This window comes from Aegilops tauschii, chromosome 3, assembly GCF_002575655.3.
Source record: "Aegilops tauschii subsp. strangulata cultivar AL8/78 chromosome 3, Aet v6.0, whole genome shotgun sequence".
NCBI lineage: Eukaryota > Viridiplantae > Streptophyta > Magnoliopsida > Poales > Poaceae > Aegilops > Aegilops tauschii.
In genome coordinates this window covers 617,751,493-617,771,245 of record NC_053037.3, presented here as the reverse complement: position 1 = coordinate 617,771,245, position 19,753 = coordinate 617,751,493, and the positions used below count along the sequence as shown (strand labels likewise).

General features: G+C 47.5%; 2 protein-coding genes across 4 annotated transcripts; both read right to left on the bottom strand.

The window, feature by feature from the left end:
- LOC109775662 (glutamate decarboxylase) lies at positions 1–3,082 on the bottom strand. The gene is made up of 7 exons (XM_020334376.4): positions 2,748–3,082; positions 2,456–2,660; positions 1,753–1,953; positions 1,443–1,657; positions 1,001–1,254; positions 863–915; positions 1–776 (listed from the first exon to the last, which is right to left on the bottom strand). Exons 1-7 carry the CDS (start codon positions 2,831–2,833, stop codon positions 285–287), a joined length of 1,506 nt encoding a protein of 501 aa, XP_020189965.1. The 5' UTR covers positions 2,834–3,082; the 3' UTR covers positions 1–284.
- A 7,881-nt stretch (positions 3,083–10,963) lies between these two features.
- LOC109775661 (F-box/FBD/LRR-repeat protein At1g13570-like) lies at positions 10,964–14,023 on the bottom strand. 3 transcript variants are annotated; one of them, XR_005752950.3, is made up of 5 exons: positions 13,782–14,023; positions 12,153–13,000; positions 11,900–12,055; positions 11,481–11,800; positions 10,964–11,309 (listed from the first exon to the last, which is right to left on the bottom strand). XR_005752950.3 is itself a non-coding variant. In XM_020334374.3 (4 exons), the coding sequence occupies exons 2-4, from the start codon at positions 12,972–12,974 to the stop codon at positions 11,531–11,533; spliced, it is 1,248 nt and encodes a 415-aa protein (XP_020189963.1). In that variant the 5' UTR covers positions 12,975–13,000; positions 13,782–14,022; the 3' UTR covers positions 11,319–11,530. The 3 variants fall into 3 exon arrangements, 2 of the variants coding, with proteins under 2 accessions (XP_020189963.1, XP_045089915.1); XM_020334374.3 differs by lacking the exon at positions 10,964–11,309 and having other exon boundaries at positions 11,319–11,800; positions 13,782–14,022; XM_045233980.1 differs by lacking the exon at positions 10,964–11,309 and having other exon boundaries at positions 11,319–11,800; positions 12,153–12,995; positions 13,782–14,013.
- Between the last annotated feature and the right edge of the window lie 5,730 nt (positions 14,024–19,753).

Genomic DNA, 19,753 nt, shown 5'->3' with positions numbered 1-19,753 from the left:
TATCGTCAAGCTTCTATATAAGGTGCAAAGCCCAACAAGCCACATGTACAATCATCTCAGTACAAAACTAAAGGATGCAGCAAACACGTAACATTTCAAGGCATAACTAAAGCAAAAAACAAATACGTACATAACCACCATCGAGAGGTGTCATGTACTGTACAGAACCAGAGGCCCTGCGCACTAATCTCTAGCAAGCTGACAGGGAGTGTAATCCACGTACAAAATAATTATAGATACATAGGCATACAAATGACCTTCAAGCGTGCGTCTGAGCATGCCCTTTAGCACACTCCAGTCTTTTTATTTTTCTTTACCAGGGACATGCAGGCCGCAACGAACCTCTTCTCGGTGTCCAGGACGCTCTTCTGTGTCACGGTGTCGTCGCCGTCGACGCCATTGCCGTTTTGTGTTGCGGTAGGAGCAGTGACCTTAATGGCATGGGCTGCATGCGCGTCCAGCTCGTGCAGGACCTTGTTGATGTCCGCGAGGAGCCGCTGGGCGAGGCTCCGGCTGAAGTCCTCCCTGATGACCACACGGAGGACGGCGACGTGCTCCGCATCCGGAGCCATCGTGTAGGCTGGCACGATCCAGCCGAATTTCCGCAGGTTCTCAGAGACGTCGAACACGCTGAATTTGGTGCTGTCCTTGAGCGAGGCGGCGACTAATGGCACGCCGTCCTCCTTGGACACGATGCTGAATCGGCCAGTGGCCTCCATGCCCTCCCTCAGCACGGCTGCATTCGCCTGGCAATTCTCCATGATGTGCTTGTATCCCTGTCAACAAGTCAACACGAAGACATAACTTATGATAAAATTACCAAAGTTCTCTCAAGTCCTAAAATGAGGGAAAATGAACATACCTCGAAGCCAAGGCGTATCAGTTGATAGTATTGTGCAATTATCTGGCTTGCACCTGAACAAAAATGGCATGTACTTAAGTTGTTGAAACGGCATATAACAGAGGATTCATGCTCAACTACAGAACAATTAATACTGACCTTTGGAGAAGTTCAGTGTAAATGTGGGCTGATCTGTCCCTAGATAGTTTATATGGAAAATGAGTTCTTCGGGCAAATCGTCTTTGCTCCGCCAAACGACCCATCCAACACCAGGGTAGACAAGGCCATACTTGTGTCCACTAACATTTATGCTCTTCACCAATGGTAGCCTGAAGTCCCACTCAAGCTCAGGATGTAGGAAAGGAGCGATAAATCCTCCACTAGCAGCATCAACATGGATTGGCACATTCCACCTGCATTATGTGTATCATGTTAAAACATATGCCAACTATGTTTCTTTGCTATACTTCAACAAAACAATTTAGTCAGTATCCATCACTAATTCGCTATCATGCCTTAACAACAATGATGCATCTTTTCTGAACAATTTCAAAGCAATTTGCCTAATTGGGACACAACTGTAAGCAGATAAAATGCATACCCCGTTTCCTTGTTCTTTTCCACAAGAAGGTCATTCAATAGTTTGACATCTTCGTACTCTCCAGTGAGAGTTGATCCCAAGATGGCTGCAACACATATAGTGTTCTCATCCACCATCTCAACGGCCTTCAAAGGATCCATTACATAGTATCCTTCAGTTAACTTGACCTCCTTCAATTCTACTTCAAAATATCTAGCAAATTTCTCCCAGCAAACCTATTAACATGAGAGAGGTTACGAGAGGCACCTTTAAAGTACACACTGTGGTAAAAACGAAAATATTCTACTCCACAGAACAACAACAATAGTACCTGAACATTTGCACCAGTAACAATGTTGGGTTTGTCATATGGCTTCCCCTCCTCCTTCCTTTTATTTGCCCACTTCCTCTTGAACGCAAGGCCTGCAAGCATTATTGCTTCCGAGGATCCAACTGTTGAGACTCCAATAGCTTTCTCATCCTCGTTTATCGGTGCATTGAATAAGTGAGCAATCATATTGACACAACGGTTCTGCAAATTGCAAACACATAATTAGCAAATGCATGTGTGTGCTGAAGGTTAATAACTTCTCCGTGCATTCCAATGATGCATATCAATGTAACATGCATACATATATAGGAGCAGCAGCAGGAGGAGGAATATTAGCTAAATTACTTTTTGACTCCAAACATACCCGCTAGTCACTTGTTGTGGGACCTCCAGAATAGATATCCTACATATATATGTCGAAGAAGAGAGAATGCGGTATATGTGTAACACAACATACGTGGTATAGCAACTACTACAAGAATAATACGGGCAAGCATCCCAATCAAATATCTACGGTGGAATTTTATCCGCTAGAAACCGGTTCAGACAGGAAACTCTCAACCAAGGGACATCAATTGTGACGTCACTTACTAGAACTACTAATTGTGGCATCAATTTTGAGTAGTATTCTTAGAAGTTAAATTACTACTGCTGCTCTTACTACTACTACTGCTGGTGGTGCAAATAAACTGTGATCACGGACCTGGAGCTCGGTGGTGACAGGGTACTCGTCCATGTCGACGTAGTTCTTGTTGATGGAGTCCATGATGAGCTTGTCGCACTCGGGCTCCATCCACGTGGTGACGAAGGACGCCAGGTCCAGCCGCGGGTTGCCGTCCAGCATCAGCTCGTCCGTGATCATCTGGTACGCCGTCTCCTTGGGGATCGAGTTCTCCGGCATCCGGTACCTGATCGAGGCAACAAACACTCTTGTCAGACGGCTCGCCCTGGCGTCGGACCGGTCGGCGGTGGTGGTCGGATATACGGGTCGTCACCTCGGGAGCTCCACGCCGGCGTAGCGCGACGAGAAGGTGTTGTACGCGGACTCGCCGGGGCCGGAGCTCGAGTGCGAGATCACCATGGTCGCCGGCGCTAAGTCCTCTGCTCTCCGCTGCTTGGCCTGCTTGCTGTCACAACGACGGCGTGTGTGTGTTTGGTGCTTGTGGTGCTGAAGTGTCGGCCGTGGAGTACTACTATAAATAATTTAACAGAGAGCCGGATTAGCTCGCCGGAGCATTACCGGCATGTGTACGTGCATGGGAAGGTGGAGTTGTGCGGCTCGGCCGGTCGCTGCCAGTCAGCATCGCCATCGATCATTCTCGCTGTCGACAGCCTCGAAGGCACCAAGACATATCGCCAAAAGGAAGCAAGGTGGCGGCGGGGCCCTCGGCGAGGCACACGTATGCGCGCTCCGTGGCACGCGTGGCGGGGCGAGGTGGCCAGGTGACTCATGACGTTGCCATTTGTTAGTGTTTATTATGCAGGAGATAAGATTCCTACGCTCTCACATGGGTGACACGCGTATCGGTCGTCAAGCTGCTCACCAAAAGAGCATCGTCTCCGCTACACTACCAACGCCCGATCGTACCTAAAAGATGCCCACAAGCCACAAGCCAACTTCTCATCTTTTGTTGCTCCCTATATTATACTAGTATTTAGATAGACAGACATTATTGCTATGCTTTTGGGCAAAAAGCTTAGACACCGACGTGGAGACCGACGGTGCACTCATCAAAGCCTTGTTTTTAGGGGAAACACATGGAAGATTTTTTCCGATGGAAAGAATGTGGTTTCAATTTTTTCAAAACAGTTGGAACCATTATTATTTAACAACAGTACCCGACCAATCCCACAGACCGTTTCGCCTAGAAGATTCCCACAAACCACCTTCTCATCTTCTTGACAACTATATATTTCATTTTATTTAGCGAGATATGATTGCTAGGTTTATGGACCAAAATCTTACACACAGAAGGTGCACTCGTGAATGCCTCTTTCTGCTAAAAATGTGGTTTCAACTTTTTTCAAACAATTGGAATCGCTATTTCAAAGCATTATGAGTGGTATTACTATAATTAAAATAAGTTATTTTTTAAGGGGATGGTAGGTACTTGCCGGAGCAAAATCCGGCAGATCTCTAGTAAGGAGTCCCGAACTGGTGATCTTGGCATGATGGTAACAGGAAGTAAAGGGACACAGTATTTACCCAGGTTCGGGCCCTCTAGAAGAGGTACGATCCTACATCCTGCTTATATTGTATTGATTATGGATGGGGTACAAAGTACAAGATGATCTACCTCAAGATCGTATGAATGAGTCTAGTCTAAAAGCCTTGCCTCTATAGACTAAAACTCTCGGCTTATATAGGGGCTGAGGGGTACCTAGAGTTACACATGGTCGGTTGCATCTAGAGATAAACATGCCGAATATTTGAATATGCCTTGAAGTATGTGCCAAGTCTTCGTAGGATTTCATCTTGAGTACACCGAGGGCCACAACTATGCGGTCCATTCTTTGATTGTCGGTGGTCCTTGGCCTGGCCCATGATCGGCAGACCGACGTGGCGAGAAAACCATAATCTAGGACACCGTCAGTAGCCCTTGAACTAGTCTTTCTGCCGAGGACCGTAAATTATTCCTCGAGACAGCTTCTTCTGGTCTTCGGCTTCGTAGAGGAATCGGATCTTCCGAATTAACTCCATATCCGAGGATTCTTTGAAGTCCGAAGTTGATGAATTATATTCGACGTTTACTTTATTGCAGCCATGTGTAAACCCGAGCAAGGACGCTCGCTAGGTACAGGGTTGTCTTTTACAAAAAAAAAAAACCTTCGAAACATTTTATTTTTAAAAGATCCGAAGACCTTTAGCTTAACTGCGAAATCTTGCTATGTGGTAGTGATATGTCTTCAACATATCTACTTTTCCAAATACTTTTGCTTTTGTTTTGGATTCCAATTGCATGATTTGAATGAAATTAATCTGGACTTACGTCGTTTTAAGCAGAACTACCTTGGTGTTGTTTTTGATGCAGAAATAAAAGTTCTCAGAATTAGATGAAACTTTACGGAGTTTTATTATTGAATATATAAAAAATACTAGTGCAAAGATCTACCGGAGGGGGGCCACCAGCAGCCCACAAGGCAGGGGCGCTCGCACCCCCTAGTGCACGCCGTGCTATCTTGTAGGGCCCACGGGCGGCTGTCTAATCTAATTCCACGCCTACAAATACCGTCTTCCTGAGAAAAAATCAGGGACAAAGTTTCATCGCATTTTATGATACTGAGCACTGTCTTTGATATTCCGATAAATCGGCCGATTTATCGCTTACCGGTGTCTAACCGATAAGATAAATTGGCTGATAAATCAGCCGATATGCCGATAAAATGGCTGATTTACCCCTCAACGAGGGTCGACCGATAAGTTCCCGATAAGCGATATCTCCAACATTGATTCTGAGCCGCCGTCACCGCCTGTTCTTTGTCGGGAGGCCTGATCTAAAGTCTATTCGGGGCTCCGGAGAGGGGTATTCGTCACTGTCATCATCCTCAACCTTTCTTCATCAACAATTTGATGATGCTCACTACCGGGAGTAAGTAATTCCTTCGTAGGCTTGCTGGACAATGATGGAGATGGATGAGATTTCTTACGTAATCGAGTCAATTTCTTAGGGCTTGATCACTGTGTTCTGATAATGATGTTACTATGACTTTGCTATGCTTAATGCTTGTCACTAGGGCTTGAGTACCATGATTTCACATCTGAACCTATTATGTTTTCATGTATATTTTTGAGTTCTTGATTCTATCTGCAAGATATGTGCACCTGTTATTGTTCTAAATCATAGACCCAAGGTCACAATAATTGGGATACTCTGCGGGAACGACTGAATTTGAGGAGTTTATGTATTCACTATGTGTTAATATTTTGTTCTGGTTCTCTATTAAAAGGAGCACCTTACTTACTCTTAGTTTCCATTAGGACCTTACTGCTGCGGGAGGGTAGGATAAAAGATGACATGCAAGTTCTTATTTCAAGCATGTATGACTACATACGGAATACATGCCTACACATGGTTGATGAATTAGAGCCATTGTATATCGCTCTAGATTGTGAATGTGACATATTGAATTTCATGCAAATATCCATCATTGATCCAATGCCTACACTTTCACAATATTGCCTTTGCTTTAATCACTATTGTTGATGTTATTTCAATCGCTACAAAACTGCTACTACTATTGTTGATGTTACTTTGTTACTACTGCTATTATCACTATTATCATACTAGTACTATGCTAGTAATAAATTTCTGCAAGGAAGCGACCTGTCAGATGTGGTTGAATTGAAAACTCAACTACTAAGGCTTATAAATATTCTCTAGCTCCCCTTGTGTCGAATTAATAATTTTGGGTGAAATACTACCTTCGAAGACTGCTGCGATCCTCTATAATTATGGATCATCAAGACTATTTACTGACGCCGTTGCTAGGAAGCATAAATAACGGCATTAACGTTCGAATCAATACAAAGTGGCAAGTAAATTCTCAAACAAGCAAGTAAAAAGCAAGCATTCGAGCAAGTGGCATAAGTGCCACACTAGTACAAAACAGGGCTTTGGTTCGGCCAGAAAAGAGCATTAATCCCGGTTGCATTACGAACCGGGACTAATGTGAGCATTAGTCCCGGTTCGAGCGGCTAGGGCACCGTACAGGCATTAGTCCCGGTTCAAATGGGACCTTTAGTCCCGGTTGGTGCCACGAACCGGGACTAAAGGGTGCGATGCCCATTAGTACCGGTTCGTGGCACCAACCGGTACTAAAGGTTAGACCTTTAGTCCCGGTTCGAGCCACCAATAGGTACTAATGGGGTTTGAGGCATTAGTACCGGTTCATGGCACGAACCGGTACTAAAGGTCCCATTTTCAAACTCTACCCCCCCCCCCCCTTCGCCTTTTCAGTTTTGTAAGAAGCAAAAGAAAATGATAAAAACTTCAAAAATTAAAATCCTTCCAGATGTAGTTATGTTACTACATGTACTAGTTAGGAAAATTTAAAAACTTAAATTTGGACATGTTTTGCAAAAAGTGTAGGGAAAATGTAAAACGGCCATAATTTTTGCATACGATGTCAGAAAAAAACGTATAATATATCAAAATGTTCAGCACGAAAATCCGCATCCGATTTTGACCGCCTACGGCCTGTTTGCAAATTTTTAGAATCCTCAAATTCTAAAAGGAAAAAAAGTTATGCTCAAATTTCTATTGTTTCTTTGAATTTTTGTTAAATCTGGTCAAACTACTTATTCAAGAAGTATTAGTCAAGAAGTATTAGTGTTACTAAATAATTATTCAAGAATATTAGTGTTACTAAATAATTATTTCAGTTTTTTTGAATTTTGGTCAAATCTGGTCAAACTGTGATCAAACTGTGGTCAAACAATGGTCAAACTAATTATTCAAGAAATATTGGTGTTACTAAATAATTATTTCAGTTTTTTTGAATTTTGGTCAAATCTGGTCAAACTATGGTCAAACTACTTATTCAAGAAATATTAGTGTTACTAAATAATTATTGTTTTTTAGAACAATAATTTCAAACTCAAACAGTGAAATGCGTGACTTCATGCTCAAGCTAAATTCCTGAGGGTTAATAGGATTGACATCTTACTATTGTCAGGAAAACAACAAGTGCAGACTTGGAAACGAGGGAGAATAGAACCCGGAAGTTAAGCGTGCTCAGGCTGGAGTAGTGAGAGGATGGGTGACCATCGGGAAAGTTAGATGATTTGGAATGATGAGGGGTGATTAGAGATTAGAGGTTAAATTAAGCAGTGATGAGGGGTGATTAGAGATTAGAGGTTAAAATAATTCAGAAATTTGAAAATAAAAAAAATAAAAAAATTCAAAAAAAATAAAAAAATCATAAAATTTCCTTTAATACCGGTTGGTGTTACCAACCGGGACTAAAGGTGGACCTCCAGGCAGCGGCCACGTGGAGGGCCTTTAGTCCCGGAAAGTTAGATGATGAGGGGTGATTAGAGATTAGAGGTTAAATTGAGTAGTGATGAGGGGTGACCGTCCAGAAAGTTAGATGATTTGGAATGATGAGGGATGATTAGAGATTAGAGGTTAAATTGAGCAGTGATGAGGGGTGATTAGAGATTAGAGGTTAAATTGAGCAGTGATGAGGGGTGATTAGAGATTAGAGGTAAAAATAATTCAGAAATTTAAAAATAAAAAAAATCAAAAAATTTAAAAAAAAATCATAAAATTTCCTTTAGTACCGGTTGGTGTTACCAACCGGGACTAAAGATGGACCTCCAGGCAGCGACCACGTGGAGGGCCTTTAGTCCTGGTTCGTGTAAGAACTTTAGTCCCGGTTCGTGTAAGAACCGGGACTAAAGGGGAGGCTTTAGTAACGACCCTTTAGTCCCGGTTCCAGAACCGGGACTAAAGGCCCTTATGAACCGGGACTAAAGGCCATTTTTCTACTAGTGCCACTAAACCAACACATTGCATGAAAAGTTGACCGCAGCCAAGACCATCTAGAGACTTAAATGAACGCAGAACAGTTGAACCCAATAACAATGACAAGAGTTAGCTAGCAGCACACCACACAGTTTTGGCCATTCTTTTCTTGTGTGGGCCAAGGTTCTTTTTTAAGAGGATGATTACCACCACCCTCTGCATCAAGCGATGCACATAATCATATTATTATGGATCAACCCAAAGTCACCTTCCTGGCAACTACTATCGCTACGTCTACAAACTTGATGATGTACTCTGACCTTGCATCAACACACACCATATACTTCGATGGCCTTACCAAGCCACTCATTGGCAAGCTGAGAGCACCAACCGGTCTAGTTAGACCATTTGCGCGCACCGCATGCGCATGCTCTAGAACTGGCCTCTGCCATTTTCCGATGTCCAACCTTCAGGTGCGATCAACGCATTCATCTCGCTAGGCCATTCTACCGTCGACGCCACCGCGACGTCAGACATCTCCACCATCATGCGCACGTCGATCCACACGCGTCCATCACCAAAACTCCGCCACGCCATGCCGCCGAGACCCGCCGGCGGCCTTGCGATAGATGTAACACCGCTCCTCCTCTTATCCTATCTAGCCAGCACCTACTCCAAAATGATGTCCCGAAGAGAGAGAGAACGGCACCGAAATCACCGTCATCATTTGATCCGGGAGGCTCATATCTGGGACTTAAAATGAAATTTTGGATGTGCGGATCCGAAGGGAATATGAATACCGGAGTTTAAATCCCCGATCTAAAAGTTACACATTCGGCTCAGCCGCGCGGGGCACACTGCAATGTTACACGTTAAATAGCTCAGAACGCCTTAAATAAAACTATGCATGCGGTCTTACATCTCAAGTTAAATATGTATCCTCTTCAATGGACCATATCTTATTTTCTATGGACTGATAAACCGTGTGCGTCCTTGCCATCCTGATGATATTGTGTCGCATTGTTGGGTGTTCTCATGGATAGAACAACTAGCGTTTTATTTGTAGAGCAACACAAGGCGTTCTGTTCTACTTACAAATGTGATTTTAACTAAATTTAAATATAGGATTTTTTTCTTCAGTTGCAACGCACGAATATATGTGCTAGTTATATACTCCATCCTCCCAAAATAAATGTCTCAATTTATACTAAAGTAGTACAAAATTATACTAAAATTGAGACTTTATTTTAGACGGAGTGAGTGCAACATAAACAGGCGCCTTCGGGAGGCGTCGGTTTGTAGGTATGTTTGCAGAAGCGCGATTTCAGAAGCAACCCCTGTGAGGTTGCCAAAGGAACAACCGCACGTGAGGGGAAACGAGGATTCCCCTAATTAATCGTATATATTAATTAGTCTTAACAAATTCTTCATGTAATGAAGCATTCTAGCCACCCAACATAAGCATACAGTACTCCACATCTAATGAGTACTCCCACCGTCCTTGAAATAGTATATTTTCGACTTTGTTGGAGGGTCACTCCGCAAAAAAGAAACTTTATTGAAGGGTCAAACTATCTTAAAGTTTGATCGAGTTTGTGAAAAAAAATGTCAATGCTTGTGAAACCAAATAGGTATATGATGAAAATATATTTTATCATGAATCTAATGCTACTAATTTGATGGCATAAATGTTGGTCTATTATTGTATAAAAACATAAAAAAGTTTGACTTTCCAACAAAGTTCAAAGTACACTCTTTCAAGGAAGGAGGGAGTACTAGTCAAGCAAAAATACGATGGTAAACATGGTTTCACGCGCACCCAAATAAATAGTAAATTCAGAAAAGTACTTGAAAAAGTTTTAAAAATCTGAAATTTTGGAGTATGAAACTTAGTCGACCATTGTATTCCAGTGGCGAAGCTAGCCAAAAACTATATTACGGTGCAAATATACTAGAAACTACTCCTCGTCATCGTCCTCCTCAGTGGTGTAGTCCGACGACAAAAACGCGTCATCCCACCGAGGATCGTTGTCAGCAAAGGTCGACGCATGTCCCAGTTTGCATTGCGCTATCGCCAGTGCCTTCCGCGTACGCCTGTCCGCCCGTTCCGCGGCTCGCTTTGCCTTCCTCTCCGCCCAGAAGGCGTTCTCGATGGCGACGTCCTGGGGGAAGTGCTGGCGCCACTCGGCCATGGAGTACTCGTCCGCCTCGGTGGGAGGAGGCGGCGCTCCCGCCTATGGTGTTCGCGGCGGTCCTCGTCGGTTATTAGCCGCCGCGGAGGCACGAGGTTCTGCGCCTGCTGGCACGTCCACGCGTCGTCAAAGTTTATCTGTGAACGTGGCCTCGAGAGGCGCCACGCCGCCGCGTCATACGCGCGGGCGGCCTCGTGGGCGATCTCGAATGTCCCGAGACCGAGACGCACGCCACTGAAGCGGATCTCCGCGTAGAACATGCCGAAAGGGCAGACACGGATGCCACGGTAGCTGGAGCTGCTCCGGGCGCGTGGCAGCATGTCGACGGCGGGGGAGAAGGCGCGGCGGCGTCGGTAGAATGGCGCCGCGGGGCGCTGGATGCAAGGAAAGAAGGGGGCGGCGGGGAAGAAGAAGGCGCTCGACTGGCGGTTGGCGGGCTCAGGCGCGCGCGTCGGACGCCGCGCGCCGGGCCGCTTTTTCGCGTGCGCGCGATATTTTTTTTCCCACGCGCCGGAATCTCCCGCGTCTGTTGGAGCGCGCCAAACCGCTCCGCACGCGATAAAACATGCTTTTTCCTGCGTGCACGATATATAGCACGGCTGTTGGAGATGCTTTTCGACAACAACTCTAGCCCCAGTAGCAAGCGTCAAACCCAAAAAGGGAGCACACGAAGAAAGAAAAGAGCATCCAAGTGCCAGAAAAGCAGACACACTAAACAAAGCATGACAACAGAAATAGACATATCATCAAATAACTGAGGTCGACGAAGTTTATGCCATGAGTTCGATTGAGAGTTCGCCATGTATGCAAACCTTTGGGTAAGCTCATCATCCTTTGAAGTGCTCTCAAATATCGTATCTGTGTTGCCTACTACAATAGCATCAGGCATGTGGTGTTCCTTTGAAAGTAAGAAAGCAATAGTTCCATTAGCAGATTTAGCAGAGCAATCCGATAACCCACATAACTTAATCACACAACTAGGCCTCATGAAGCAAATGAATCTAATTCATGAATCCACCGCACACAAGTCTTGAATTTCAAATATATGAGAACGGGAAGCAAAACGAACCTACGGAGTTGCGATAGGAGACACTCTCGGCAGAGCTAATAGCATACTTATCATGTAACAATGACCTTGGCCCTGGGAGACACTCTCGGCAGAGCTAATAGCTTGGTAAGAACCATGCTGCGGTCTATTTGACCCTTCCACTCTAATTTCACTTCTTCCAAAGCAGGTGCCCAGGTCAGTAGCTTTGCCACGAAATCGACTTCGTAGTCCCGACCCCTAAATTCTTTCACACTAGCTGTTACGAGATGGTCCATTTGCATTTGCAGGGTAAGCTCTTGAATGCTAGCCTTATCCTCATCCCATGTTCTCGAAGGGTAACTCTGCATATATTTTTTCTCACAACGATTAGGTACCGTAAACTCAACGAACATGGATTGGATGGTCGAGGGAGGGAGAGGATTTACTGGAGGCATACATACCAACATCCCAAGGTTCTTCAAGTTGGGGGCATTCTGAAATAATGAACACGCGGTCAAGACTTGCCTCTGGTCCGAAAGGCATATCACAAGATAAATATCCTCTAGGCGAGTAAACACGACAGGGAGCTTCGTAACTATGCACCCCTTTGATAGATACTGCAAAAAGAGAAGGAAAAAAAAAAGGAAATGGCAACACAGATTAGTTAGAAGGCAGAAGAAGGCCATAGTAATGTTGGAGCAAATAATAGCTCACCTTCATGAAAAAACCACCAACTAAAAGCATTTCGATGTCACTCAGGCTTCCCAATGACTGCTTGACATGGCTTTCCTTGTCATGCGGAATTGGAACAAATTGATATGACTTAGCTTTGAGATCAAGAGAGAGAATGGCCTCCTCCAGATTAGGGGCATCTAAATTAATGTCTTCAAAGTACCCATCAACAAGAAGATCTTCCAGTGTAGGAGATTGAATGTTTAGACATTTGATGCCCTCAAAAGAAGTTAATCTCAAATAAGTCAGTTCAGGACAAAAGGAGATCAGATTTTGGATATCCCTGTCTGTGGAGGAGAAAAAGCTCAGGCTGAGGTAAGTTAGGCTCTTGAAACCTTGGAATACCCGTGGCAAGCTGATAATGCAGTTTTTCAGTCGCAGAGACTTCAGATCGCCGAGAGAAAAGAGGCATGAGGGAATCCTATACATTGGCCCTGAGTTCAACTTGATTATAACTGATCTTGGTGATTTTCTTGACAGCATGAGCATCCACCTACCGAACTCATCATGGTAATTTTTGTTACCTGAAATATGACACTCTTCTATAGTTCCTTTGTGGAGTGATAGCACCATATCGACCAACGTAACGAACTTGGTTCGTGCAAAATTTCCATCGCGCAGAGATATTTTTGGCATATTAGCCCATGCATCCCTCCAAGTACTTGATAAGGTGCAAGTCCTAACTGCTTCTTCGACATTCAAAAGGGAGAGGATGTTGCCCTTTATCTCTGGCGGTAGGCTGCTCAGTCTATCTAAAGTCACAACACATATACCTTCCGCCCTGGCCTTTTTACAGGTACTCATTGCTTCAGAATCCAGATTAAACTTTCCTAGCATTTCCAGAATACAGGGAGCCTAAATTAGCGTGCAGTCTACCACATATCACTAAAAATACAATACATGCAGAAACTAAATGGTACACTAAGTAAGTTGCTTGTTCATAGCAAAACAGAAAACAAGCAACAAAGGAGATATGGCAGTTTAGGGAAACAAGTCCGCTATGTTTCTATGAACAGAACAGAACTCAACTCCTGCGTTGGGTTGGTATAAAGAGAAAAGCTTTCATTATCATTTTACATGTGTTAAAAGACCCTAATTTGTGATCTTGAAGAGCGAACATGTGCCAAGCAGAAAGTTGAAAGGGATTTTCTTTTATTGAATACATGGGCCGTCATTTGAAGAATATTTTATTAAAATTTGGAAGAAAGTAAACCTTGCATTGCAAAATATGGACTGGACAAACAATATAGGGTATATAACTGAGACTCTGTCAACTTTACTTCAGGACAGAGTCAATTTGCACCTGAACAAAGCTTTCTGTTCTTAACCTAGATGTGGACTTGCACCCAAATTATTCACGAGCAGCATGTTTAGTTCCAACATTAACTAGAAGCATGATTGACATGTACTAAACTGGATTCAGTTAAGCAATTTTAATATAAACAAGCATGTGAACAACTGAGTAACAAACAATCTTGCTAGTCGTTAATACTCACAGAGCAATCAGATAACCCACATAGCTTAATCACCCGAGCAATTGAACCAAATTCATCAACCCAACGCACACAAGTCTTGAATTTCAAATATATCAGAACAGGAAACAAAACGAACCTACGGAGTGGCTCAGTTGCTGCAGGAGCGCCGGAGAACGGACGAAGGCGACGCCGCTCGCCCGCTCCGACCTGGGGCCTGGGGCTTGCGCGCCGGCGCTGCCGCCGAACCGGAGCGCAGAATCCAGAGGGGCGAGGAACGAAGGCACGACGCCACGCCGGATGCCTCCGCCGCCGCGGCCGTGCCGTGTCTAGGGTTCAAAATGGTCTGCGACTCGTGGTCTCTCTGCGCTGCAGGGCTGGGGATTTCAGAATTGGGCTTATGGAGAGACTGGGCCACTGGGCCATATACTGGGTTAGAAGTTCGAACCCCCCAAAAAAAAACAGACGAAGTATGACTATTTCCCCACTTTCATTCAAAACAAAGAAAAGAAATTCCATGTTTTTTATGGTGCAAGGTTGCTTATCGCCCATGGCTCTTGCCGCATTTGGTGCATGGATGGTTAGTGAATCCAAGTCATAAGACCGACGATCAGGTCATTTTCCAGTTTGTACACAAAGCTTTGTAGCAAGCAATTTATATATCTAGCCAAGTTCAATAATGAAATGTGATATTCCCAGTTAAAATAAAAAAACTTACCATGAGATCAGGGGTATCTACATCTTTTCGGCTTCATTTGTGGTTTGAAAGTGACACTAGGTTTACGCGCTCCTCTCAATGCACTAGGTTTTCAAACTCCAAATGGTGTGGATGATGAAGACTCAAGTATTAACTAACAATATGTACTTTTATTGACCATCTTCAACATTGATCTCCTCGACGCTCTCCCTCTCCTGAGCGGTGCTCCTCTCCCTCCCTTGAGCCCGCCGAGCGCCACTACAGCGCCGGCGTCCACCCCTCCCGACATTTCCCACACCGACTACGGCGTCCACCTCCCTCCTCGTCACTCACCACTCCGGCCATGGCGGGGCCCTCCCTCCCCTCCCCCTCTCCCACTCGATGCCATGGCTGGGAGCCCACAGTCGGTGTCCTCCTCCTTCCGAAGGGTGGACGAGCGCCCGGTGGTGTTCGGCCTATGGTTTTCGTCCGGCTTGGAGGCGTCGGCCCTACAACAAAACAGTCACTAGCCACGCTCAATTCATACTTAGGGACGTATTGTTCAATCTCTAGGCAACTATAGAGCCGTTTTAATAAAGTGTCCTTGGAGCGTATCTCCACGGACCGTCTCAACCATGTAGACACGCTTGCAAGCGTGTCTTACATGGGATGAGAAGCTTTCTAGGGACGCTCAAAATCGTGTGTACATGTAGAGACGTTATATTAGGCAGGTACAACACAAGACATCTCCTTTCCAATTTTCCCTCTCGAGGTATGAACCCTATTGTTTCTTGGCAAAAACGGGCGAAAGAGAGGTGACTCGTAGAGGGTCTCCGGCGGCCGAATCCATCTGCATGCAAAGGTTCAAATCCTTTTACTCCAGATTATGAAGACCTAATCGGATTTCTCGCCTCTTCCTGCCTCTCGGTGAACGGAGGTGGGGGCGACAATGGACGAGGCACGATGGTGTACTATAGAGTGTAGGGTTGAGGGAGACGCCAGTGAGGCCATTGTGCCAGTGTTGCGTCGGTATAAGCTTCCCCAGGTTCCCTTCGCAGTCAGCCATCGTTGAGGGGCTAGCGGGGAGGGGTTTCCCCGGATCTGGTGGAGGTCGAGGGGTATGGGCATTGTGTTCGGCTGGATTTGGCCGGAGGCGGGTACTTCTCGCTGGACTGAGAAGAGTGGGTGTCCTCTTCTTGTCGGCTCGATCATGTTGCTGTTGTTCATCCTTCCTCCTTGTATTGGTGTTTGGGGGTTGCTTTGCCCGGCAGTTGGCCTGGCCGCGGCACCGGAACCGGATCCCAGTTCCCTTCCTTCAAGATGGGACACATTTTGTGGTAATCAAAGCCACAATTGGCGAAGGCTCAAGTAGGTTATGTGGATGCATGTGTGAATCCATTCCCATTCGGCGTCGGCGTGAAGAAAAGGAGGATAGCAACGGCGGAGATGTGACCACGCCTAAACAAGATGACCTGCTTGGTCCAAGTTGCGGTTTACTTTTCTTACATGGATCTCTTTGTTAAGTCCAGCAAAGATGTCAAACATCTCCAGGGATCTAGGCGTATTTATGTTTGTTTCAAGGTGCTCTTTGTAAATGTCATGGGACGTTTTTTTAGAAGAAAGGCCATGACGGGCCTAGAGGTTAGCGGTTACATCATAAAGCCCACACAAGGACTCGCATAAAACAAAAATAACACCTAAGCCCTTGGCTTTTACAAGAAGGACCCTAGACTGGAATTGAAAATTGCAACCAGGTCTACAACATCTTCTTCCTCGATGTAGCCTCGCCGGCACAAGGGACGCACCATTTGCTGTGACGAGACCATCACAGCAGCTTGGAACCGCTTCGAACTCCGGATAGAAGATGCATCTGCCTCTCCTATAGCTCTTTCTTTGGGAGGAAATATACACCTGCCATTCAACCAGACGGGGCAGCAGGGTGATGTGGAAGACCGATAGCCAGCGGGCGCCGTTGCTCCACCAGATCAACTGCCACTGCTGATATGCTTCGAACCCACTTGCAAGAACTAGATACCCTCGCATCACCATCATTCCATCCGCCCCCATTGCGGCTTGAAGCAACAGAGGAAGGGGACGAATCCTTATCCAAATCATGGCACCAACTGAGCTTATTAAAGGATGTGCCGAGGATGAATCACGAAGCAGTGAGTCGTACCACGCCACCGCCATCAACCAGAAAAATCGCCGCTACCCACCATGCAATGCTCTTTGCGCAGGCGGCACGATCCTCTTCGGCACATCACTAGACCTAGGCATCAGGCCCAACACCAGAGTAGAAACTGAACCTACTGCTACTATGTACAAAAACACGCCGAGCACCTGCCCATCACTTCTCCGACGACCGCTGCCGGCAGAGATGATCCGGGATCAGGCCGGGGATGAACTCTCTGGAGTGACTCTCAACTGTAGTAGGAAAAGGAGGAGACGTCTCGTACCAAAGTCCTGGGATGTGTGGGGTGTCCAGAGAGATCGTGTGAGGTCGAGTGTGTGCTTGTATGTGATCTGTTTCTTGTGCTCTTCTGTGATAGGAATACAAGAATACTTCTAAAAGGAAAGAATTGTACCTCTCGAGCTAGGCCCATGTGACAGAAGAGGTATATGTGTCTTGCCACGAGTGAACTATTTCATGAGTATATATAAATGAAATAGAGACATGCCCATTTAATTTCGGATGTATAGAAATGTAGACACGGAGATGCGGCCATGGCTGAAGAATAACTGGCTAGTAGCTGCAGCTGATTCCAAGAGCGAGATTTGATTAAGTACATGTTGTGGTTGCATGATGAGGGAGACTGGGCGGGCGACAGGGCGGACGCCCGTGCACGTGACCGCGACGGCGCCGTCCGCCGCCGGTGATCGCCGGCGCGTCGGCGGGCGGTTTTGGGCTCTCGCCGATTCCGACGAGGAAGACGTGGATGACGATGGGGATGCATCCCCGGCGGAGTCGCCGCCCTCACCGACACCTTCGGATCTCATATGTGAATTTTTCCATTCAGGTTATAATGAAGATGAAGTGGCAACGACGATTGATCGTGTTCTGCCATCGGACGATCCGGCGCGAATCGGTCTTCATGCGGGAGAGAAGAAAGAGATGATCCGACGCGTTGTTCATCGGAGGACGGCGGCGTCCGCGCTCAGACCTTGGAAGGGTCCCCTACCTAAGGTGAGTCTTCCGAATCTTACGCTTTTCGATATGATTAGGCCGGAGTCGTGGATTACTGTTAAGAAGAGGAAACATGCGAGGCGGATCGGCGTTCGTCAGGCTCCGACGGCGCCTGTGATGGCTGCGCCGGCGACCGGGATCTTGGAGATGAGATCGCTGCGTTTGAAACGCCTGCTGGGCTGTGCTGGGCCGGCTCGGAGGGAGCCAGGTCCGCGAGGAGATGGGCCTGGGTCAGATGGGTATGAGGCACATGCTGTACCGGACCATATTCCTGCCCGTATCGCTATCACATGCACGTACGTGGGAGATCGATCTTCTTCCTGTCGTGCACCGTCTCCTGCTGCTCCTAGGGTTCACAGGCGCGGGACTAGAGGTTTCCCGGTGTGTGGTGCTCGTCGGGCAAGGAGGATCCGGCCTCTCCTGGACATGGCCGGCCGCGGGGCTGCACCGCCGCCAGCCAAGAAGATGGCCTCATCCGCTCCAGCAGGACGGGGCGGGGAGGCTCCGCCGGCGGCGGCGGGTGCCGGGCGTGGAGCCCTGGCGCCGCTTGGCCAGAGGCCGCCGGCGGGCGGGGGTGTTCCTCTGGGTAACCCAGGCCGTGGCAATGGCCACTTGGGCGTGCGGCCGCCGGGGCAAGTGCCCATGCAAACGGCGGCTGGAAAGGGCGGGCTGAGGCCTCCGGCGCCGGCGCGGCGCCCGTCGCTCAGCCGACCGCGGGTCGGGGTGGGCCTAGGCCTCAAGCGCCGGGCGTGGCCGGTGTAGCTGTTGCTGGCCGGGGTGGTGCTGCCCTTGGGGTCGTGCCGTCGCATGCGGGCGGTCAGCCTCGTGCCGCGCCTCCGCCTCACTTCGTCGCGAGGCCGGCTCAGAACCGGTCGGGACCGTCTCAGACGAGGCTGAATTCAAACACTAAAGAGTCCCATGTTCCGCCCCGAGGCCAGTGGGGGGACGATGGGTTTGATGCGTATGGAGATGGACAACGTCGTGGTTCCTCTTCCACGGGAGGAGGTCGTGGTTATGCCCGGCAGAGTGACGGGTCTACTGAGAGACCGTTTCTCGGCCCTCCAGGTGGTTTTGTCGAGGGAGCCTCAGGTCCGGACCACCGCCAGAGAGGTGGCTACCGTGGACATCGTGGTGGTCGGGGCGGTGGCCGTGGGAGGTATCGTAGACTGCCGCCGCCTCCGGCAGTTGTTGACCATGTGGCGTCAGCAGTGGAGACCGATCACGCTTCCACGGATCTCCCTACCCAGGCGATGGAGGTGGTGACGGCCTTAGCCAATGTTGAGGTTCCTGCGACTGGGACTGTGGCTGAGGCTACCGACAGGTCTGATGCTGAGAGGGCGTCCAAGTGGGTGCGTAAGAAGGAAAGGATGCTTTGCTACCGTTGTGGTGAGAAGGGCCACTTCATTGCTGAGTGCGTGGCGGAGCTGTGTGAGTCGTGTGGCAAGCCAGCACATGCCTCGGGGGATTGCCCGTTGTTGCGTGACCAGGCTCCGGCTTTGACAATGTATGGAGTTTATTGTGCTGAGCTAATGTTCTTTGAGTCCCCGGCCGCGAGAGAGATTCCGGAGGAGACTCTGAGCTTGACCACCGGGGTTGTGAAAGCTACCCAGGGTGAGGTATCTGAGGCTCAGATTGTGCGGAGGCTTCAGGAGCTGGCACCGGGGGACTTCCAATGGGAGCTGGTTGCTCTCGAGGCCAATGTTTTTAAGGTTGATTTCCCCTCTGTGGATGATCTGCAGAGACTGCTGAGCTTTGGCTTGTGTAGAGTTCCTGGCACTAAGTGCATTCTGGAGTTTCACGAGTGGAAGAAGGTGGAGCCTAAGGGAAAGCCGCTTACGCAGGTCTGGTTGAGGTTTTCGGGGGCTCCATCTAAGCCTTTGCAGGATGTTCGAGTTGTGGCCAGTATGGGTATTATGGTTGGCAAGACGGAGAAAGTGGATATGGCTTTTACCCGTGCTCATGAAGTGGCCCGCATTTTAGTGAGCGTTTTGGATATTGAGTTCGTGCCTGATGTGGTCAACTGGACTTATAGGGGAGAGGTGTTTCCGCTTGAGATCGAGTTTGAGGATGCTGATCTGTTTGCTGAGGCGAATAATGGGAATGATGTTGATATGCACGAGGGTGACGATAGTGCGGGAGCCAAGGGGGCACCGACTGATGAGTCGACACGTGAGGGGACTAACGGTTCTCGCCCTGATGCTCAGTTGCCCGGGGATGGGACCGGGGTTGAGCCGGCACCCTCACCATCGGT